Here is a 24,251-nt window from a genome sequence, read left to right on the forward strand (position 1 = left end):
TATTTATTATTCACATGTGTCAACATGTAAAGAACTCAAAAATAAAAACCATAGGTGAAAAGAGCAAGCAGGAGGGGCTTGGATTATTCTCGTTGGAGGGCATGCCTATGGCAAAAGGAGTGTGTGGGAGGCAAGTCAAAATGTAAACTGTATAAACAGAAAATAAAGATGGAGATTGTTGACGAACAACCTCTGTTTTTGCAGAATTTTCAGGCATTTAAAAGAAATTCAAGTGAATATATGATTACCGTAGGAGGAGGAAGGCACACGTAGTGTGTATTATGTAGATGGAGGAGGGGTAAGGAGGGGGCTGAGGGAACATTCATTTCCCAGCAATGGCAAAATCTTCTGTGCCTCTCTTTCACACTAAGCCAAGTCCTGGAACAAGAAGGGGTTACCTTGATGAAGCATGGGAAGGCAGGCGGGTTTCTAGAAGACAAAGTGATTTGTAAAACTGCAGAAGATCCTGGTGGAAACAGCTAGAGGTTTCTTGAAGCTGAAACAGAGGAAGGGAGGGTCATAGCAGTAGCCACTACAGATGAAAGGTGTTCCTTTGGCAAGGGGTGCCTGGCTGAGGAGTTTGATGGCCTGCAGGGGGAAGGGAAGGCAGCTTCTTGAAGCAGAGAGTAACAACTGCGGTTTGAATTTCACAGAAAGGATCTGTAAGGATGATCAGTTGTCCCCACCTCCACTTCTAAGGAAGAAAGTAAGGCAAGCCATAATTGGGGGTAGGAGTCTCAACAGAAATAGCAGGGGTGATAAATATACCAAGGTGTCCAGCCAGCAGGGCTGTGGGGCAGCTAACTGTAGGTTTTTGTTCTAGGCATCTGGGTGCCTGGTGGAGCAGTCTTGATTTTTTTTATTTTTGTTTTTTGACATAATCTCACAGTGATGCCCAGGTTGGCTTGGAACGCAGGCAGGCAATCCTTTTATTTGTGCCTCCTGGGTGCAGGATTACAGACAAGAGGCATCCTGCTCGGTTAGAGTTGCATTTTATGCTGCCTGACCCTGCTCCTGGCCTCTGCTGATTGGACCTTAGATTTTCCACACTTGTGTCACATATGAAAGGATCAGAGGAAGGACCGAAGGCCATGTTTACCTTTGGAATAGGTTTTCCTGTAGGGGGTGAGTGGGTTTAGATTCATCTCAAACGTTTGAATTAAAAAATAAAGGCTCATGTAAATGCGACACAGCTCTGTAAGCTCACAGGCGTCAGATTTCTGTACGTTTCTGGGCATTTTTAACTACATTTAATAACAAAATGGCAAAACAATGCTGTGTCAAGATTTCGTGAGCTGAAGGTCACCGGAAGATACGAGCTCTAGGAAAACGGACTGAAGGCAGAAAGCAGCATAAGTGAAAACCGAGCACTCACTGTGTGCACGGAAGACTAGTGGGGTCAGAACCAGGCTGCTTCCGCGGGTGGGCCCGCAGGGAAAGAAGGTCCACAGGGAGGTGAAGGGGGAGGGAGGAGCCCTGCGGGCTTGGCCCCGCCCCCACCTCCACTCTGTCTCGCCTCACCCCCTCCCAAGCCTTGGCTCCGCCCTAAGACCCCTACCCTACCCGGCCTATCCTAGCCCCTCCTCCCTCCATGACGCTATCTCCGGTCTCTAGGTAACGCAGGGGTCAAACAAGCGGCTGTTGAGGGCATTCACTATCCATATCTCTCTGGCCGGACCCTTGATCCTCATCGGAGGTTGACAGCCATGGCTCTACCGCTTCTGCCTGGCAACAGCTTTAACCGCAATGTGAGTAGGTAGAAAAGCCTGAGGTCCTGGCCAGATCCTGGGGTTTAAACAGAATCTGAGTGATCATCTCCCTAGATCCTATCTGCGAGCTAGCTCCTGTCCTTTACTCTTGTGTGCTGAGTACACCCAAAACTTCATGTTCCCTCGTTCCCTTTCCTTCAAAGTACATCTGAATGCTTTTCCTACATGACATCTAACTACAGGTAGTAGGGCCATCTAAAGTAGTTGGTGACAGTGATGATAAAAAGAAGCACTGTTTATGTATGTGAGGTGCTGTGGCTTAATCGACCTTGGTATTCTCAACAGCTGTTTGAATTAGATCTTTTTGTTTCCATTTACAGCTAAGGAAACAGGTCTTCGTGGTGAGGCTAGTTTTCTTTCAGGCAGCTGGTCTTTATAACCCATGAGTCTAACTAGTACACTGTGTGCAAAAACATAAACTTTGGTACTAAATAGAAGAAACCCAGAAGGAAGCATGGCAGATAGGGAAGCCTTCTATTAGCTTATAAAGTTCAGTGCCACACTATGGGATGGGCACCTAAACCTGGAGGACAAAATGAAAGCGCAAAACCAAAACATCACAATCCCCTAGAACATCAAAGAACTCAACAATAAATAGCCACATACCTAATAGGAGGAAAACTAGTCGGGCTTTTGTTTGCTATGGGTTACTGCCTTTTGCTTGGGTTTGCTAGTGCCTTTAGGAGAAGGTAATATAAATCGATGAAAAGAATTCACGTGGAGCCACTCAAGGTGTTTGTAAGCCTCAGCTCCAGTTTTGCAAAACACTCAGTATACCAAATTGACAGATTTTTGAACAGTGTCTGTATCTGAGTTGTTGGCCCTAAAGTGTCAGTATTGTTGTAGATGTTCTATTTGAGGTTGATTTTTAACCCCCCACATCAGCTTAAGTCTATTCACTTTTGTACAATGGCTTGCACATTTCATTTCTTGGCTGGTGTAAGTTAGAGGCTGGCCTCTGAAGCATAGCATTGCTCTTTGGAAAGATTAAGTCAGCCAAATAAGAAAGGCTCCAAGAAGGAGGGCATAAAAAAAGATTCCAGAAATAAAGAAGCATGCTGTGCAAAAGTCATTTTAATAAAAAATGTAAGCAGAGCCTACAGCTTTTGGCTCAGCTACGCTTCTGATTACTGATGCCCACTGCCTGCAGAAGTATCTCAGCTCTCACATGCAGTGATTAAGGGTGGGAAGGGAAAAAGAGTGTTTGGATGAGATATTTTAAAATCAGCAACATAGCACTGAGTGTACTTTTCTTTTTATAAAACTTTTTTATTCAGAAGAATAACACATGTACAGAAAAAAATGCACAGCGGATGATCACAAAGTGAACATCAAGAAAGAGAATACTACCACTACTCTAAAAGCAGCCCCCCTTGACTGTGCATGCCATTTGTAGCAGTTAAAAATAAATGTTCTGAATATTACTTGGGACCTATTATTACAAAAATATTACTTGTTGCTTCAAATTCAAATTTAACTGAGCAGCTTGTATTTTACCTGAAACTCTGTCCCTTTCCACGCCCTTTTAACCTGTATGCCTTTCTGCAAATGGAGCCACTCTTTTCACCTTTGTCACTATTGTAGATTTAGCTTCTTTGGAACCTTTTATATGTGGAAATATCCTGTGCTTTTTGTTCTGTTACTGTTTTGGTTCAGCATTGTATTTGTGAGATTGATCCATGTGGATAATGTTGTATTGTATGAATATGTCATGTATATAAATCCCTCTGTTTAGTTTATTCTTGATAGCCTCTTTGGGGCTTTTACAAATACTCTTGCTGTGATTCTCTTGTTCCCTTCTTTCTATGTGATTTCTCGATCGTATGGCACTGACACAGAGAGCTTTAGTGAACCCTGCCAAGTCATCATTCTCATTACCACCAGCATTGTTTTTACTTAATGTGTTTTTGTTTCTAAATGTCTATGTTGTTTAGTCTTTTAAATTTTACATATTTTGGTCAGTGATTCTACTGCAATTCTTTGCAGTCTCAAAGATTCATTTTTAATTTTTAAAATTTATTTATATGTGTCTTTGCCTCATGTGTTCATGTGTCTGTAGAAGGCAGAAGAGGGTATCAGACACTCTGGAGCTGGAGTTACAAGGGAATTGTGAATCGTTGAGGGTTCTGGGAAGCAAATTCATGACCTCTGGAGAGCAGAAAGCACTCTTAACCACTGAGCTATCTCTCCCACACACCCAGCCCCACTTTTGTGGTTTTAATATGCATTTCCCTGACTTCCTAGTGAGCTTGAACATTCATTTTTACACATCTTTAATCCCTGCACTCAAAGGCAGAGAGAGGCAGAGAGAGGCAGAGAGGCAGGTGGATCTCTGGGAGTTTGAGGCCAGCCTGGTCTACATAATGAGTTTGAAGACAGCCAGGGCTACAAAGAGACCCTTCTAAAAACAAAGTACCAAAATTGTCATTTCTTCTGTGTAGTGGGAACACTTGACTTTCACACACATCCACAAACTGGCCATCTGGTTTATGTATGTTTAACTTTATAGGAAACTGACTCCCTACCATGCGACAGGGTCTCAAATATCCCAATCTGGCCTCAGTTAGAACTCATATTTAGCCAAGGATGACCTTGAACTCATAATCTTCCTGCCTCCATTTTTTTAGTACTTTAAGAAGCCTATGCTTGGTGGCCTGTTTTGCATTGGCAGCAGCAATGTATCTGTGTTATGCAGAGCATTTGGTGTTGCCAATATTTTGGATTTTAGCCATTTTAACAGACATGTAGTCTATCTCATTTTAATCTTAATTTCCCTAATGGCTGGGCTGTTGATAGACTGTTAACCATTTGTACTCTCCTTTTAAAAATGTTCATTAGTGTCTCTTGTTTTAATTTGATTGTTACCTTACTTTTGAGATGTTATTGTTGTTTTTAGTGAACAACCATTGTTGCTATGTGGTCTGCTAATATTTTCTCCTAGTATGTAGCTTGAATGTTATTGCTCTTAAAACAAAGACAGATTGAGATGGCATGGTGGATTCTTGGTTATCAAAATCCTCATGTAACATGGGGTTTTTAGTTGGTGAATATTCACACTGTGGGAAAAGCATGGTATAATATCAATTACCCAAGCGTATGTACGCTTACAGGATCTAGAAGGACACATCGGGCTCCGCTGCTTGTGACTGAGTGACTTTGTCCTTGCCTTCTTGTGTTTTGTTTCCTGTAATGCATATATTAAAAAATAAATGAAAGCTTCTTTTAAAAACTTAAAAAAACCAAAGGTAGGAAATATGCATATATTGTAAAGAAAAGAATACAACATGCATTCAAACTGGTACTTCCAATGCAAGTTAAGGATTCTAGAATTTTTTAAAACTTTGATTTTATATTCAGAATTTACTTCCATGGGTCAGCAATTGGTTACTTGCTATGCCTCACCGTAAGTACAAAGCCATAGAATTTCTGAGCAACAACAATGACATTATTAAAATGATTGCTTTCTTTATTTTTATTTTATGTGCATTGGTGTTTTGCCTGCATGCATGTCTATGTGAGGGTTTCAGATTCCCCAGAACTGGAAGTATAAGTAGGTGTGAGCTGCCGTGGGGGTGCTGGGAATTGAACTACATCATCTGGAAGAGCAGCCAGTACTCTTAACTGCTAAACCATCTCTCCAGCCCCCACAATGACATTATTGATTATTAACTATTTAAGTTTTTAAAGAGTTCTTTGTAGCTATCTCTGCTATAAAGAGATCCTTCACTAGAAATGTATTTTCAAATTAGTAGGGCGAGTGTTGAGGCATGCAGTATTTGGCAATGTTATGGCTTAAACCCAGTACGTCGTTTCTACCAAGCAAATGCTCAGTCCCTCACGTTCAATTGTACTTATATAATTGCTGTGAGTAGAGTTTCATCACCAGATCCATACCCAATCAGCTTCATTGTTTTCATTGTGCTTTTGATTCTTATTTTTGTTATTGTCGTTTCATTATAATATAAAAACATTTCATGGTTTTAAAGTCAAATTTACAAACTGAGACAGGAGTAGCTTTTAGCCATGACTTCAGGAGCCTTGCTCCTCTCTTCTCTCTAGAAATAACTCTAAAATCATTTCTTTCTCTTTCCTCACCTCTTATCTCTGTTCCTTGATTCTCTCTCTTTTCTTCTTTTGGAGTCTGTCTCCCTCCAGTCTGTTTTTAAAACAACAATTTCTTAAAAGTATTTGCCATCTTTCTCTTTGTTAAATAGATAGTAACCTACTCTGCTTATTCTCTTTAATTTTTTAAATTTCATTTTAATGGCACATCTTGAAAGTCACTTAATAGGATATAGAACTAGGCCTCATTGCTTTTCACAGTGATAGAGCTACGCTATTGTGTGCACATAACAATAGTTTATTCAGCCTATTCACTTACTATTTCCTATCTTTTGCTGTTACAAATAATGCCATAATACATCACCAAAGTTATACTTCAAAAGGATGCTAGCACATAGTGTGGGGAAAATATTTGCAAGCCATATATCTGATAAGGGATTTAGAATTTGAATATATAAAGAATCTCCATAACAACAACTGCAACAATGATCTAATTAAAATGGGGAAGTAGGTAGAATAAACATTCCTCCAATGAGAATATAGAAATAGCAAATATGGAGGTGAAAAGATGCTCAATAGATTTACTTATTAAAGGCACGCAAATTATTAAAACTACAATAACACTTTAGACCTATAAGGTGACTGAAGAAAAAAAGATAAATAAAGGTTGGCAAGGACATAGAGAAATCACTGGTGGGAGTGTGAAATACAGCTGCTAGTGCTGTAGAGAGCAGTCTGGTAGCTTCTGAAATGGTTATATAGAGTTACTGTACAACACAGCACTCCTAAACATCTACCCAGGAAAAACATGCCATGTATATAAGTGTATATGAGAAAACTGTTCATAGTTTTATAAATTTTATGTTATTATTATTGCCTAGGATTAGCCTTCAGCCATTATACTTGCTAAAAAAAAGCACATAGAAGCAATATCCCTGTCCTTTGTAGTGACTCAAAATAGAAATAACCTAGGACTGTCAACTGATTGGTGGAAAATGAAAATGTGGCTTCTGCACAAAATCAAATGGTTTTAAATTTTCTCTTTGATTTCAGAGATAGGATCTCAGTGTAGCTCAAGTTGTCTTCATACTTAATTTGTAGGCCAGGCTGATCTCAAACTTGCAAATCTTTTTGTTAGGATTAGAGGCATGTGCTATCATGCTTGGTGCTAGAATACTATTCGGCCCAAAGAGAAATGTGATACTCATATGTTACAGCATAGCCGAACCATTAAAGAACAATATGTTAAAAACCTTCTACTGTACATATGATCCTGTCTGTGTAAGATGTAAGGGCCTGATATATAGGACGAACGAGTAGATACGTGTTTACCTTAGGCTGCGTAGGGTAAAAGGTTATAATGAGGACTAGCTGCTATTGAGATTTCCTGTGATGATGAAAGTGTTCTAAACTTAGATTCTCATGATGATGCACAGCTCTTATTTTATCAAACCACACTGAATTTCTCATTTTGACTTGGTTAATTTGATGATACTTTATGATTCAAAATAAAGCCATTATAATGGTTTGGATAAATGTCCTCCAAAGGCACATATGTTAAAAAGGCTTCATACCCAGACCCTGGTGCTACTCAGAGGTGGTAGGATCTTAAAGAGATCAGGCCTAGTGGACAGGAGTTAAGTCATTGGGGGCATATTACCAAAAGAGATATTGAAACCCCTGCCTCTTTTTCTTCATCTCCTTGTTTCCTGGCTGCCATAAGATGAGCAATTTTTCTCCACATGCCCCATGCCATAATGTTTGGCATCCTTACAGGCTCTAACATAATGGAGCCAAACACCCACAGACTGAAACCTCTAAAACTGTAAGCTTTTTGTTCTTATAAGTAGATTGTCTCAATACTTGATATTGTAACAGAAGGCTAATAAGTAGGGTTTATAGTTATTCGATTGAGTTGGTAACAGGACATTACTGGGAAAACAATTGGTGTCTATTATGCCATAGCACTGGATATATTCTTTAATTTCTAAGAGTTATTCTGTCAGTATATGTGTACATGTTTGTGTGTGTGTGTGTTTGTCTGTGTATACATGTGAGTGTGCATGCACATATTGTATCGAGGTCAGAGGTCAACACTGGATATCTTCCTCAAAAGCTCTCCATCATTGAACCTAAGGTTCATTCCTTGGGGTAGAGTGGCTGGCCAGCAAGGCCCAGGGATTCTCTTGTCTCTTGCCTTCCCAGCAATGGAACTACAGGCACACACTACTGCACCCACCTTTGTACATGGGTGCCCTAGATTTGAACTCAGGTCCTGACACTTGCACAGGATGCTTTTGGTATAAAGAATTGTGTCACTTTGCTCCCAGTAGCTACTGAAATGTTATAATTTTGGACTGAGCCACCTCTATTTTTCTTCTTGTTATTGTTTGTTTTGAGGCAGGATCTATGTGCCACATCCAGGCTTATGTTAACTTACTATGTTGCTCAAGCTGGCCTGTTCTGAGCTACCTCTTGGAGCTCCTCCCCATACTTTGAAAATTACATCTGGTATTCCTAAATGTTAATTTGGACTCCAGAAATCAGAGCCCCTTTGCCTACATTTTAATTTGCATATCAAATATGCAACATCATATTGCATTTTGTACTGTACTACAAAGCCCTGCCATCTAGGATATATTGACATAGGTAGATTCATGTCTGTGCCCTTGGCCATGGTTTTAATGTGACTAGCTGACGGTGTCCCTGCAGGTATCCAGGAAGGGAAACAAACCCCTCAAGGAGATAAGAATGAAAATCCAGTGCATATTGATTTTGTCAACCTGGATCAGAATTCTGGGAGTCTAGTGCCAGATGGTTCGTTGTCAGTATATTTAAAACACAGTGTCATTTGGGAAAAGGTTTCCAGGCAACAATCAGTCCAATCAGTCTGCCCAATAAAGCTTAAAATGTGACTGCATAGAAACTATTTTACAAAGTACATGTGACTATGAGGGTGGGTTCTATAGCTTAAAGGCCTAGAATCTAGTGTGGTTTCTGGCCCATAGCATAGACATCAGCAGACCATAAAGTACTTGTGACCTCTACTGTAAGGATGGGTAATGGTCTAAGGAGGGAAAAGTCTGGGATAATCATTCTCAGAAATTTACATGAGGTCTGTCTGTATAGCAAAGGTCACCAGGTCCTTAACAACCTCCACTCTCAGCCTTCTGGATGGAATGCAGGTATTTGATTTTTATCTCCACCATTAGGAGACACCCTTGTAATTAACATTCCTGAATCCCTTAATGCTTCTCTGTGAGTGCAAGGACCTCTGTGTCCCCAGCAACCAGTTGTCTCAAGATTTTACCTCTGATTTTTGTGATGGACTGTAACCTACAATTATAAGTCAAATAACCTTCTTTCCTCTAAGTGTCTTCCCTGCCCCCACCCCAAGGTTGTTTTATGACAGCAACAGAAAGCGAACTAGAACATTCCTCAAATAGCCATTTTGATTTAAATCCTTTCTTGCTCTTCTCATCATTACCTCTTTATGCTTCTTGGGAGCAAGAGTTTGGGGCTGGCATGCTGGCACCCTCAGATTTTAGCTTCTGGCCTAGGACTCTGCTTAAATTGGGTTTGTTGACCTGTGATGAAGTGGTAATTCTTAGCTGATGTAAAAACTGTGATCAGTTGCTCTTTGGGTTACCTCTTGGTGATTTTCTTATGCAAGGCCTATCCTGAAAAACTGATTGTTCGTTGTCCTTCTACCTTCAGTGACCATGGTTAAGAACTAGACAGGGGCAAACAGAGCTTGAGAAGATCATGTCCAGAGTGAACCTCAAACTGTTGTCTTCCACTGTTGCTAGGGAACAAAATAAGCCTTATTTGGGCAGTAGTAAATAGAAAGGGAAAGAGAAAGTCATCTGCCTATGTTGCCTAATATACTCCATGGCTGTGTTAGTTGGTTTTTTGTTGCTGTGGTAAACATCATGGTCACAAGCAACTTGGGGAGGAAAGAATTTGTTTTATCTTGCAGCTTACAGTCCTTCCTGACAGGAAGTTGGTGCAGGAACCAACCACCACAGCTTGCTCAGCTTGCTGTCTTATACCGTGCAGGTTGTGCCACCCTCTGGTGGGCTAGGCTCTTTCTCATCAATCAACAAAATGGCCTACAGACTCGCCCACAGGCAATTTAATAAGAGTCATGTTTTGAATTGAGTTTCCTCTTTTCAGATGATCCTAGTTTATATCAAGTTGACAAAAACCAACCAGAATAATATCTTTTGGGAAAGCTTGGCTTAGCCAAACTGGCCAGGGCAATATCCAGATGTTCCTATGCAAAGCAATGTGTCTGTGGTATAGTGAGGGCTATTTGTGGGGCGAGGACAAATGGGACAAGGAATGGGAGGAGTCAGCCTAGAGCAAGAGTTGGGCCAGGGCCTGTCCAATCCACAGAAATCTCATCCTGAGATTGACCATAGGACCACTCCTCCCTGCCCTGGGCCTTCATATTCCAATGCACATAGCCCCATGGCCCTAACTTTTACTCCTCCCAGGAGGTCATTTAGCTTAGTAGACAGGTTAAACTTCTTCTCCTCTTATAAAGTCACATCCAGTCCAGTAGCACCTAGAATTCCTCCTTATGCAAATGAGGCATCCCCAGTATCCTGACTCCAGTCAATGATGGTTTGTATATGCTTGGCCCAGGGATAGCCTTGTTGGAGTAGGTGGAGTAGGTGGAGTAGGTGTGAGCTTTATTTTAATAGCCTTGTCGTAGCTGTCTGGAAGTCAGTCTTCTGCTAGCTGCCTTGGGAACAAGAGGTTGAATGCTCAGCTCCTCCAGCCCCATGTCTGCCTGGACATTGCCACACTCCTACCTTGATAATAATGGACTGACCCTCTGAACCTGTAAGCCAGCCTCAATTAAATGTCATCCTTCTAAGAGTTGCCTTGGTCATGGTTTCTGTTCACAGCAGTAAAACCCTAAAACAATGGTATACACTGAAAGCCTCTACCCACTCCCAAAGGTTTAAGTAGCCTTTTTCCCCACATTAAATGAGCTGTGTTACTGAAGAGAGTCTGTTTTTGCCATACTCAGAGTTTCCTGAAGTCTCTTCCACTCCTGGCCATTCCTGCCTCGATTTCCCTTAGCCTCTCAAGATCTGCTGGATGCAATAGGGTGGTGAAGCAGAAACTAGATGGCAGATATTTATTGTCTTGGTATATTTATTTCCTTCTTTATGGTCTCTTGTTTCACATTTGCTGGGAGCAGCAGATAGTTTTTATGCATGCTCCTCAGTGGAGACTCTTGGGGAGAAGTATTCCCACAGGGGGACCCCAAAGCTCCCTAGCACAAATCCAAAGGATTTCCTTTGCCATCCCCTCAAGTGTATACTGTGCACTACAGCTGCAGAAAGAACAGAGGCAGATTTTTTTAAGGTTGGAAAGATTGCCCAAAGCGAGGCCAAGTGAGCAGTGGGTGTGTTTACTCCTTCCTTACCTAGGTTATAGCATGTTCAACTTTGATCTGGCAGCACCAATATCACAAGTGGCTGGCTTGACCACTTGACGGCCAGAGTCTTTGCTGCTTTTCTAGTGCTATAACTGTTATCTCAAAGGAAGGGAAGTCTAGAATTCAACCTAGGTCCTCTGAAAAAGCAGCAGGTGCTCTTAACCTTCGAGCCATCTCTTCAGCCCCTTTCCTTTCTGTATGTGATTGAAAATTTTATTTGTAGGTTTCTAGGTAGAGATATTAAAAATAATACATAGAGGTTATAGATGCCTTTTGATCAGTTTTCTCCAATGACAATATCCTGCAAAATGATGGTATTATATCTCAGCCAGTATGCTGACATTGATACCATCTGCGATTCTGACTCTAGTTTTTTTTTCAACTTGGCATAATTCCTGGAGGTTTATCCAAGTTTTTTATTATTAATTTTTTTACCACCCAGCAGTAAATTCAAATATTTTGTGTATGCACCATAATTTCTGCAATCATTTGCCTGTTGAAGGATACCTGGGGTAGTTTTAGCTTTTGGCTAGTGAGGATAAAGCTTCTATGAATGTTTGCGTACAGCACTTTGTATAAACAAGTTTTTAAAATATATTTGTTTATTGTATGTGTCTGCATGTTGGGGTGCATGCATACCACAGCACATGTGTTAAAGGACAACTTTCAGGAGCTGATTTTCTCCTTCTACTATGAGTGTCCTGGGGATACAACTCAAGTTCTCAGGCTTGGTGGCAAATGGCTTTACCCACTGTGTAATCTCACCAACCTGTACTTATAAGTTTTCATTTACCTGAGATAAAGAACCAAGAATACAATTCTTGGATCATATAATAATGATTAATTTTATAATGATATTGTCAAACCACTTCTGAGATCAGATACCATATTACATGGCCAGAGGTGATTTATGTGGTCTACTTCGTCCATAACCAGGTTAATATTTACTGTTGTCATTTACTTTAGCAAGCCTGTAGGGATAGTGTTACTGTTATTGTTATTTACTCTTTTGATTTTTTGGGTTTTGTCAACTTTATACTATCCTGGGCCATCTAGGCCATGGGAACTTCAATTAATAGCATGAGGCCATCAGATTGGCACTTAGGCAAGTTTGTGGGGTATTTCCTTAATTAGTGATTGATGTGGGAAGGACCCACCCAGCCCACTGTAGGCAGTGCCATCCCTGGGAAGGTGGTTGTGGGTTGTATTAAAAACAAAATAAAACAAAAAGCCTGAGTAAGCAGTATTCCTCCATGGTCTCTGCTTTTATTCATGACTCCAGGCTCCTACCTTGACTTCTACCCTATCTCCTTTTTATGATAGACTGTGACTGGGACATACATGTAAGTCAGATAAGTTTTTCTGTACACATTGCTTTTGGTCAGAATGTGTTATTATAGCAAAAGAAAGCAAACCAGGACAGACAGGATGATAGCTCAGCCTCTGGTAGTTAATGAATTGAATATGTTTTCATGTACTTATTGGCCATCTATAGTTCTACCTTGGTCAAATGTCGTGTGTTTTGCTCATTTCTTTTTTATTTGCTCATTTCATTTCTCTCCTTTTATCATGTAGGTACTAGAGATTGAATTCAGCTCAGCAAGCTTGGTAATAAACTTCTAACCCATCTCACTGGCCTGACCTATGCTAAGAACTCTCTGCTCAGCCCTAGAGCCTAAGAATGTCTCTTTTTTTCTAATAGTTTTGCATTTTAATTAATGTTTATGACTCACTTAGTCAATTTTTATATAAGATATGAGGTTTGGATGCTTAGTTTTCCAGAACCATTGGTAAAAAGGCCTGAATTACTTTCAAATCTTTGTAAAAAAAAATTCAGTAGAGCATATGTGTCTTCTGGGCACTTCTTTCTGTTCTGTTGACCTGTGTTCTTCCATCTCCCATTACCATACTATTTTTATTGCTGCTGCTACTTAACAACGTTTAATGTCATGGTCAGTGATAGCTTTTACATTGCTTTTGTTAGGATTTTTCTTTCTGTCTTTCTTACATTTTTCCAAAGGATAAAGAAAGTCATCATTCAGATCACATAGTGATCTTACTCTGTTAAAATAATGTCTAGGCATGTAGCTCAGTGGTCGGACATTTGCCTAGCATACATAAGGTCCTTGGCTCAAGAAAACAAAAATCCATTCTAGAATCTCAAAACAAACCTCTGAAAGCAAGGCTAAGGGAACAAATGTATCTTTCACATTTGGGGGTGATTTTCAAATGGAGACTGTCATGGGAGAAGGAATTTAGAGGTGGAGACATTAATCAACAATAGTCAACTTTTTATTTTTACTGACTTTAGGAAAAAGCCCTGGAATTATTCTCTTTGTTAGCTAGTGCCTTGAGTTGAATTATTTGGAGAGGAAAACAAATCAGGACATTGGGGAAGATGCTACACATCTCTCTAGATTTTGACAGAAATTTTATTCTTTACTTTCCCAATTGAAACACATTATTAACTATATAAAACAGTTTTATTGCTATATTGAGTTGATAGCTGAGACTCACATGCACATTTTTCTAAGTTAGATTTGCAAAGAGGAAAATTTGCTTAGAATGTTGGAGGATTTCTTTGACATGCTTTTTTAATTTTCAGGCTTGGACTTACTTCTCTAGTGATTTTGAATTTATTAATAAGTAGCGGTACTTTTCATGCTCTTATGGTCTTGAACTCTAACATTTGACAGTTTGTTGTTGTTTTCTATGGGCAAGTTACAATAGTTTCTGAATGACTTCTCTATAAATGTATAAGAGAAAAAAAGAAAATGAATTTCTAAATCAAATATGATATTAAGGCAGGAGGAAAAACCCACAGTCCTCCTAGACTAGAAGAAAACTAGTCTAGAATATGATCAGATAGGTGGTATACCGAAGACTAATAATTTTGAGATAATTCTATGTCAGAAATTAATTAGATGCTGTCATGTAGTGTCTCAGACCTGTAATCCTAGTATTTATTAGGCCATGGCCAGAATGATCCTGGATTCTAGACTAGTCTAGAGATACAGTAAAACTCTATCTTCAAACTATAAAAAGTAGCTTTTTTAAAAAAAGTGTTGTTAGGACAGTAAGATTGCTTAGTGGGTAGAGGTGCTTGTAACCATGCTTGTTGTTTCACCCCCAGAACTCACATATAATAGAAAGAGAGAACTACTTCCCTCAAATTGTTATCTGATCTCTATGCATATGCACCAGCCATGACATGAAATGAATGGTAGTGTGACTCCTAACTGTTCCTGGACACACACACACACGCTCCTGCACATGTGTACATTCTAGAAGAGCAGCATCACCATTTATTACAAAGTATATTTTTTTTCTGCAATGGTGAATCCTAGGCTTTGAATAAGAGCCTAGTAATTGTCAGTCAAGTGCTATATCACTGAGCTATATCTAGCCCCTGAAATGCTAAGTATTATCTGGTTTTCTTCAGTTCCCACATTTCTATAACTGGATGGCCTAGAAGGGATTCTCTAGAACTGTCTTCTCATATATGCTGAACTTTTGAGGAATCGAGTCTGTTACTTGACCCATCTTTTCATTTCAAGATCATAGCAATCATTTTGCCAAAATGTCAAAAGCACTTGTCAAAAGCAAAAGTGACTATTAAACTCCAATGAGTTAAACAAAGAAAGAGCATCTCCTTTTCTGCAACAAGGCACCAAAGAGTATGAGAACTGGTGCTGAGGAGACTGGCATAGTTGGTAAAGTACTTACAACATGAACATGACCATGTTGTGCAAATCTGCAGAAGCCTGCATGCCTGTAATCCTGGTGCTGAGGAGAATCTCTGGGGTTTTCTGACCAGCCACTCTAGCTGATTGGTGAGCTCTAGGTCCACTGAGAGTCCATATCTTAAAAAATAAACTGGAGATGTAGATGGGAGAAAGGTTCACAAAGCCCCACTCCTGTTTGAGAGGTATTGGGAGTTGGGGGCTGCTAGGGAAAGGTTAATTCATTTTCTTCAGGAGTGTGGTCTCTCCTTGAGGTAGAAAGATATTATCAAAATGCATTGTATACATGTATGAAATTCTCAAAGAATACATAAAAAAGTTTTATATTTTGATTGTGAGCCTAGCCTTTAATGGCTGAGCCATCTCTCCAACTCAACAAAAGTTTTAAAATAAGTTGGAAAAGCCATTGAAGAAGACATCTTACACTAACCTAATTTATACATATACACACATATTGCATATACATTACATATAAATATGCCTGTACATATATACTACATATACATCACAAACATATATACACTACATATATCACATACACATATACATATATATATCACATATGCATATACACATATGTAGTACATATACACTACATATACATCACATATATTATATATATACATATACACCCCATGCACAGCAAAAGAAGATGATGAAGAGAAGAAGGAAAGACAGACAGGAAGGAAAGAAAGAAGGAAAGAAGGAAGGAAGGAAAGAAGGAAAGAAGGAAGGGAAGGATGTAAGGATGTAAGGTCTGATGCTGAGGCCCAGACATTGGGTTTGCATTCTAGATTAATAATCATAACATCAGAAAATTATTTTGACTGTCCTTTGGAATCTCCATTTATAAAATGATGCCATACACTCAGTTTTTCTCTGAAATTAAGAGATCTGAGTGCTTCTACAGTACCTGAAACAGGACTAGAAGTTTTATTAGTCATTATAGGAAAAGAAATGATACTTGCACCTCCAGAGATGGGTTTCTAGCTCACTGTGACCTACCTAGTCAGCAGTCAAGTTCACACCACAACCTATGTATGAGAGTATTAACTCTCATAGTATCTTCTCAGACAGAATTTCCTATGCATGTAGAAAATGCTCCTCAATCTAGTTGGGTCTGCCTCTTGTCTCTAACATAATCAAAATAACATTTCTTATTCTACAAGATAATGTCAAGACTCACCTGAAGATTCTAAGTGGAGTCCTTTGAATTCCTGTGTTCTTTAGCTGTATGCTATTTGTTACACTTGGATGCCCAAACCGGAAATCTTTAAAAAGAAGATATATTTAATTTCACAGGTGATTGACTGCATCTGTATCAGGCCCTGCTAATCTGACTGGTTGACAATAAGAGCACTACCACACACAATATAAAGCCACTTTTGAAGCAAACCTTAATTAAATATCGGCCGGTACTCTGGGCGATAGTTGCATGGAGTGAGAGGGTGAACAGCCTATACATGGCCTTCAGGTGAGGCCAGAGGTCTTTTTGGGTATGGACTATGATTTCAACAGAGTCAAGTAAGTGGAGATCATCAACTTCAGCTAGCATTTCTGCTTTCAGATTAGGTAGAATGGGAGGGGTCTTACAAACATCATCTCATAAGGGGTCAGGCCCAAGGTATAGGGTGTATTGCATACCCTATAAAGGGTGAAGGGGAGGAGGGCCACCCGGTCCCCAGTAGTTTCCATGGTTAATTTAGTAAGAGTCTCTTTTAGAGTTCTATTTATCCTTTCTACCTGACCTGAACTTTGGGACCTGCTCAGCACAGTGTTATTTCTTATCCATCCCTATGGGCTTGACCATTCCTTATGTTACCTGAATGGGAAAGTCTGGTCCATTTCAGAGCTTAGGAAAGCTGCCATTCCATAACTTGGAAGTACTTCCTCCAACAACTTCTTGATCACTGTGCTGTCTCCCATTTGGTAGAGAAGGTTTCAGTCCATACTGAAAAGGTGTCTACAAATACCTGTACCCATGTTTTCCAGGTCTTATCTCCTTAAAATCCATTTCCCAATTGTCTCCAGGTTTGGCGCCTCTTAGCTGAGCTCCTTTATCCTTGAGTTGGTAATCTGTGTTTATGAGTTTGCAACTCAGGCATTTGGAGGCAGTTTGTTCTATTTGGGGCCTGAGGTTGTGGATTTTTAGGTGTGCATGCCTAATTAGGTCTTCAGTCCTTCTAGTGCCTAAATGAGTGGTTTGATGTTTGTGCTGGAGCAGATCTTTTGCCAATTTGTTAAGCAGGATCAGTTTGCAGTCTCCCATGAGCCACCATGCAGCTGTCTGTATAGAAACTAATCCTGTTATCTTTTCCCAATTTCAAGGCTTTGGTCAGAGCAATGAGTTTGGCCTTCTGTACCAAAGTGCCTGTAGGCAGGGCAGTAGCCCAGATGGTTTCTATCTCTGACACTATGGCCACCCCCACATACCTCCATCCATCCCTTGCAAAACTACTCTCCCATTGGTGTACCAGGTGATGTTTGCATCTTACAGCAGCTGGTCTGTCAAGTCCTTCCTGAGCCTGTTGACCTGACTTGGTATCCCCGCACAAGCCCCATGTCAGGTAGCAAGAATGCTGTGTGTAGGACAGTGCGTGGAAGGAAGTGAATGCAGGGACATGGAGGGGGGGCTGTTAAGCAGCAGGCTTTGGTAATCGGTCATGTGTGCATTACTTGGACCCTCTCGGTGGCATTGGGTGAGGAGTGATGTATAATTCCTGCCCCAGAGTTAACTTGTCTGAATACTTGAGAAATAAAGCTGTGGTTGTAATTATCTTCAAACATGGGGGCCATTGAGAGGCCATTGGGTCAAGTTTCTATGACAGGTAGGACACAGATGATTCCAGGAACCTGATGTCTCGGTAAAGACCCCTTGTCTATGCCCTCTCCCTCCCTCCCTCCCTCCCTCCCTCCCTCCTTCCTTTCTTTTTTAAGCACATTGATTCTTTAGAAGCCTTAGCTTCCCATCTTGCGGGCCACTTACATTTTCCAGTCGCTAGGTGGCGAAGCTGATGGCTTTTTCTTCTCAGGAGTCAGCTGACGAGGGCAAGAGAATCTTGGCCAGATTGCTAGTCTGACGCTCATTGGTGGTGGTCATAGCCAGCGATTGCTTTTCCTCCAGTGCCTCTCTATTGATGTGAACTTTTTCCGCTACTGCTAGCAATTCCTCCAATGTCGTATCCACTAACCCATCTATCTTCGGAAATTTGCACTTGATATCAGACTCTGCCTGACTCACAAAGGCCATAATGACCCCTGACTTATTTTCTGGAGCCTCTGGATCTAGGGGTGTATGGTAGGACTCCACAGTCCTTTCTAGGAAGGCTGAGAACGATTCTGTCTTTCTTGTTGCGTGCTACTAACATTGGCCACATTAGTGAGTCGGCTGCTGCTGGGAGACTCCATCATTAGAGTATGGTAGTAGACCCAGAGCCTCTCCTCATCTCCTGCCATTTTGAAGTCTCAGTCAGGTCTGGTCAGTAGGAACCCAGCATCTATTAGGACAGGATTAGCAGTGGGAGTCCCATTGGTACCCAGAACCAGTTTCTGAGCTCCTGTCAGGATTCTCTCCCTCTTTCCTGTAGTAAATAGGATCCGTAAAACCTGCTGGCAATCATCCTATGTGAACTGATGGATAAAAATAACAGAATCTAATAAATCTATTAGGGATACGAGCTTCTCTGAGAATTTGGGGTTCTGAAGCTTCCAATTGTATAGGTCAATGTTGGAAAAAGGACAATATTTTATTGGCTGGTTTTCAACTTCATTCCTGGGTCCCAGGGCCCTAAGACAGAGGGCAAATGAGTCAGCCTCTGGGTTTCCACTGTTCCCATTGAGCTCCCCAAGGGGGCAACCTCAGCCTCCCAAGGGTAGATTCAGAGGTTGTTTGCGGCTCCTTGGTGGTGGGGTCCCTGGCATGGGGGAAGTGAAAAAAGGGCTTCTTCCTCCATCTTACCCTGTAAAATAGGATAGAGAGGGGTGATATGTTTAGTTTTAGTTTTCCATTTCTTGCCATCCTTCTGGTGGCCAGCCAACATTAAAAGTCGGCCATTAGTTCCTACAAAAAGTGGTTAGTTGGTCCTTAATATCTAACCCTAAATTTCTGGCCCTAGCTTTAATGTTCTTAAAGTGGTTCAGAAAAAGGGTTAGGGAGGTAGTCTGAGTTTGCTTCATGACTTCAGTCAAAAGAATATACGTCAGGCAGACAACAAAGAGGAACACAAAGAATAGTAAGGCACTTAGTCCTCCTGGGGATCTGGAGACAAAAAAATAAAAAAAGTGAGACTACAGCCTCACACTGTGCAGCAGGAGTGACCCACTTCATCTCCTCAAATTCACGAAGGAGATCCAATCCCCTACATGTGAGTCTGGGCCATCTCCCAAGTCCCATGCAGGCTGTCCAGAGTATCGGCTTAGACTGCTTGAAGACTAAGTCATACTAGAAAAAAAGTGCCTTTAACAAAGAAGGCAGAAGAGTACAAAAGACACTTACTTATTGACCACTGTATGAAGGCTTAACATGTTAGGGGTCCTAGTGGGGGCCTTGGGGATACTGGTGAGTCCCCAAATGTTGTGCCCAGATTTCAGGTTCTCCAAAGACCACCAGGAACCCAAACCAGTATTCAAACTCAAAGAGCCTTTATTCAAGCTTAAACTCTGCCCTTCAGACTCCTCCAGTGCTGCAGATTCATGTGGAGAGCCCCAACCTCAATTAGGCCGGGCTTTTATACTAGTTTGAGCAGGGAATGGGGGTCTCCAGCTTGGCAGTCTCCTTATTTAGCAAGGGATATCTTGATGCATGGGGATTGGTCAGTGATGACTTCATCTAGTTTGAGCAATTTATCTATAATCTCTGGAATTTTAGGCACTTTTCCTTTATTCCCTGATTGGCCTGGGCCCAGAGCAGTTTTTTCCTGGTATTTCTATTAACTAGAGTTCAAAGTGGGAACAAGCAGGCTCAAGCTAGAGTCAGCTTACAAATCAGAGTGTTTCCCCACAGTCTGTGTTCCTCACTGTCCACATACCTCCTGCTTATATGTGATCAAGCATATCCAAACTCGTTTAGGGGAGTGGAAAACACAAATAGCCTCCAGCATTTAACTTTGGTTCTCAGACACTTGCTACACACTAAATGCAAAATAAGACTTATTAAGAAATAAGTCCCATGTTTATGGAGTTCAGGGGAACACTGTTAAAAGTGATTCTCAGTCAAGGAATGAAAATTAGATAGTTCATTCATGTTGAGGAAAAATTATTTAAACCAGTAATGTACTAAAAGTAGAGATAAATCTAGAAAAGTATTTAAATGTAGGAAACTAAGGTGATATAAAATATTCATTGTACTATAATTGTTTTTAATAGAACTGGATGTCATTGGAGATACCTGTAATACTAGCACTTGAAAGCCTCATGTAGGATCTCAAGTTCAGGTCAGCCTAGGTTACATACTCTGTATCAAAATAAAACATATCAGGAAAGTTTCAAAAAATATATTTGGGGAAGAGAAAAAATTAATACTGAGTAATTGAGGGCTAGGAACTGATTCTTTTTCTTTTTATTATTTTTTAGTTAAAAAACTATTTATTCATGTGTGGGGGAGTGTTTTGCCTACATTTGTGTTTGTGTACCATATGCCCAAGGAGGCCAGAAGAGGGCTTCAAATCTGAACTGAGGTTACAGATGGTTGTGAGCTGCCATTTATGTGCTGGGAATCAAAACCTGATTCTCTGTAAGAGCAGCCAGTGCTCTGAACCACTGACTTATCTCTCTAGCTATTATTATTATTAGTATTATTAATTTGATGTCTAATTCAGTTCTTTTTAAAAACAAAATCAGTCCTATTAGACAGCCACAATCCCAGATACTATCTTAGTCCTAAACATGATTCTATAAAGAAGTTTTTCCTATTCTCAATTTAGAGATGCCAAAGAGAAGGTCCTCTGTAGAAAGAAGAGAAAATGCTTCTGGGTGACATGGTGCATACATGGCCAAACTTGAATGAGAATGGCATCAAATGCTTGTTTTCTGTTCTTTTCTCTATATTGCTAAGTTTATGCCTTTAGACCCTGGTTCTGCTCTGTTTCCCAGAATTCCAAATGTTTATATTCAATGTAAAGTGGTCTAAGCCACTTTAAAGTGTGTATACACTTTTGAATGTGTACAAGAGAACAGGTGACAACATCCAATCATCTTCATCTGAAAATAAGCCACAACTTATGTTCTATTGACTCAGTAGATTTTTGTCGAATCTGTGCCAAGGCTTGTCATCCTTATTTTTAGGAATTGAGAAGTCTAGTATCAGACATATGGACATCAATAGATAACTATTATATAATATGCTAAGTACACAGATGGATATCTAGAAATTATGGACATGAAGCTGTGGTTCATTTGTTGAGTGGATAGATCCAGTAGAAATCTTGTGCAATTTTTTTCTCTTTGTACTGTTTGGGTAGCCCACCAGAGATGACCAATCTGACATAGTTTACGGTCATCTGAAAGTCTTTATTCCAGTCAGCTGGGACCACACCCAAATGTTCCAGAACCTAGGTGTGACCCCAGGTATCCAGAACATCAGAACACAAGGTTTTTAAAAGGCAGCTTCAGGGGCCTTCATAGAAGTAAATAGTTTGAAGCAAGCAGTTTCACAGAAGCTGAGACAAGAAATTAGCTGGAGGGGTTCCACATAAACAAGCAGTTTAACAGAGGCTAAGATAAGTTAGTCAGGACATCCTGACCTTTGGTTCCTAGAATAGAATTGGGTAGTTTTTATGGGATTACCCATCAAGGAGATCAAATTCTAGTTAAACCTGAAATGGCCTCAGCAAGAAGACAAGATGGAGGAACCACTTCACTGTCTTGTCCTGTTACAATACCACTGCTGCTTTCAAGGGCAAAGAGCCTCATGGTCTGTGTTCTAAGTATTATGTCTGGCTTTGGAAATACTAGTAGGAGTCAGTGGGTAAGTATGTAAAATGATTTAAAGATAGGGTGACCTTCATGACATCCATAGAAAATCTATGCACGAACAGAATATTCTGCTTCTAGCAGCCAGGAAAAACTTCAAAGAAAAGGTGGTGTTTTGACAATCTTTTATTTATTTCTTACATTCTTCTGGGCTCGGGTTATTTTAAGGAAATTATAAATACCAGAAACTCAAAAGTTTTGATTTGCAATATCTTACCTAGAATAATTTAAAAAAGACAAAACAAAAACATATGGCTCACAGGATATTTTGTCCTTGAGACTCTGCCAGAAGCGTTCTCATCAAGGTTATGACTATCTTTGTTGACAAATCTAGGGTAAAGTCTCAAGGCTCATTTTCACTTGGGTTATCATTGGCATTTAACCCAGTTAATCATATCTCCATCAAATGCTTTCTTTCCTGTTTCCATGACACTAAACCTTCCTGTTTTCTTCCTGTCTGGCAGACTGTCCTTTTTGGTCTTTGCTAATTCCATACCATCTCCCTGAATTGTAACATGGGGATATTTTAAACTTTAACTTTCTGTCTTGGATTTCTTTACTGCACTATCATTCAATCCAGTATTAGATTGCCTAAATACTAAACATCAGCTGTCATCTGTCACATTTTTATATCTAGCTTTAAACTCTTCTTTAGACTTCAGACTCATACCATCACTTGCTAATCAACATTTCTACATGCTTTTCTCAAACTTAAAATGGGCAAAATAGAACTCTGGATTCATGTGTGACTTTTGGGCTCTGTTTCGTCTCAGTATGTAAAGTTTCATGTGTCCATTTTCCCAGGCCTAAATATTTGTAGTTATTAGCCATGTGCCCCATTTTTTCTGTACCCCTTATCTAACCTAGCCACAAACCCTTTATGTTCTACATTTTTATCATCTTGACTTTCAGGTATCTGCTTTGGTCCACCATCACCTCTTGTCTGGACTATCACAATATATCCAGTGTAGTATTTTTGTAGTTCTGTGCCTATACCTAATGTAGGGGGCTGGGGGGATGCATGTTTGTTTTGGCTCATAGCTTCTGAAGTCCATTTAGTGGAACTCATAGCTTTATTTATATTTATTTACGAGGAGGTGGGATGTAATATGTATGCCATGGCACATGTCTGAAGGTCAGAGAACAGGAGTCTTATGGATTGAACTCAAATTCTCAGGTTTGATGGCAAGCAGCTTTACTCCCACACCCCCACGTCTTATCACCAGCCACTATTTATGATCTTAACCTCATGTGTTCAGTAGTTCTCCATCGCCCCGTGAAAGGCTAGATTTATGTGGTGTCTGACAAGGTAAGGTCAAACAGGGAGGTAAGATAGCATGGAAATCTAAAGTACAGGAGTGAATTGTGGGAGAAAGTACTGTTGGTGAGGGCAGGTTGTTATTTGGTATGCTTGAAAGTGGCAGGTGGGAGGGTGTGAAGACTGTGCCAGAAGGAAGATTCTTGGTCATCCAAGGCTTTGCCTGTCTGTGATGTCTAACACTTGAGTATCTTTAGGTATCTCTTCACAGGAATCCACAGGGAAGTGAAAACTGTTTCTCTTACACCAGAGACACAAATGAACCCATAATTTGAGGAGAGGCAGTTAGAGTCTGAGTGTAGAAACTGCTAACTAGTTGCAGTCGCTGTTTTACCATCTTCTGTGAAAGGTCTTTTCAGCATCCTCATTCTGTTTCCTAGCACCTTTGTTATGCCAACATGTGCATGACAGGACACAGCTTCTGAGAGTTACAGTGCTGCTAAGGTCATTCACTGTTTCCTCAACCCAAGTTCTTGTCCTGCTTTTGAGTTCTTTATTATGTCATGGTCTCACTTTGCAGCCTAGATTGATCTGGAAGTTGCCATGTAGCTCAGGCTAGTCTCAAACTGCTGTCTCGCAAATGCTGGGATTACATATGTGACTTACCATGCCCAGCTTTTCTTAGTTTCTTCAACTTATATCTGTGGCATTTGCCTCAGGGAGTCAGGGATTGCCAAATGTTGCCATTATACAAGTCACCTTCAGGATTAAAAACAAAGCATCTACAGTCCAACAAATCTATTATATAATTAATAACACTCTGTCAGTTGAATCCCAGTAAAACTAAACATTTAAAGTGGAAACTGGATTCACTTTGTAAAAGTTGAAGATGATAGTAAGAAAAAAGGGTAAATCAAAATGGTGTCTTTACATTGGATGCTATAAGTCTAAGGCCTACTTTTTGTTATTCTGGTTAGAGAAATATGTCAGAAGCC

At 40.3% G+C, this 24,251-nt stretch overlaps 1 protein-coding gene across 1 annotated transcript in view; it reads left to right on the plus strand.

Moving 5' to 3' along the window:
* The first annotated feature begins 1,069 nt into the window (after positions 1-1,069).
* Efhc2 (EF-hand domain containing 2) overlaps positions 1,070-24,251 on the plus strand; it is a 172,513-nt gene continuing 149,331 nt past the window's right edge. The window contains exons 1-2 of the mRNA XM_028776029.1: positions 1,070-1,125; positions 1,615-1,748. Of these exons, the coding sequence (XP_028631862.1) occupies positions 1,092-1,125; positions 1,615-1,748 (168 nt within the window). The 5' untranslated portion in view covers positions 1,070-1,091. The remainder of the gene's footprint in view (positions 1,126-1,614; positions 1,749-24,251) is intronic.

Source organism: Grammomys surdaster, unplaced genomic scaffold (genome assembly GCF_004785775.1).
Source record: "Grammomys surdaster isolate TR1022 unplaced genomic scaffold, NIH_TR_1.0 263, whole genome shotgun sequence".
NCBI classification, from domain to species: Eukaryota; Metazoa; Chordata; class Mammalia; order Rodentia; family Muridae; genus Grammomys; species Grammomys surdaster.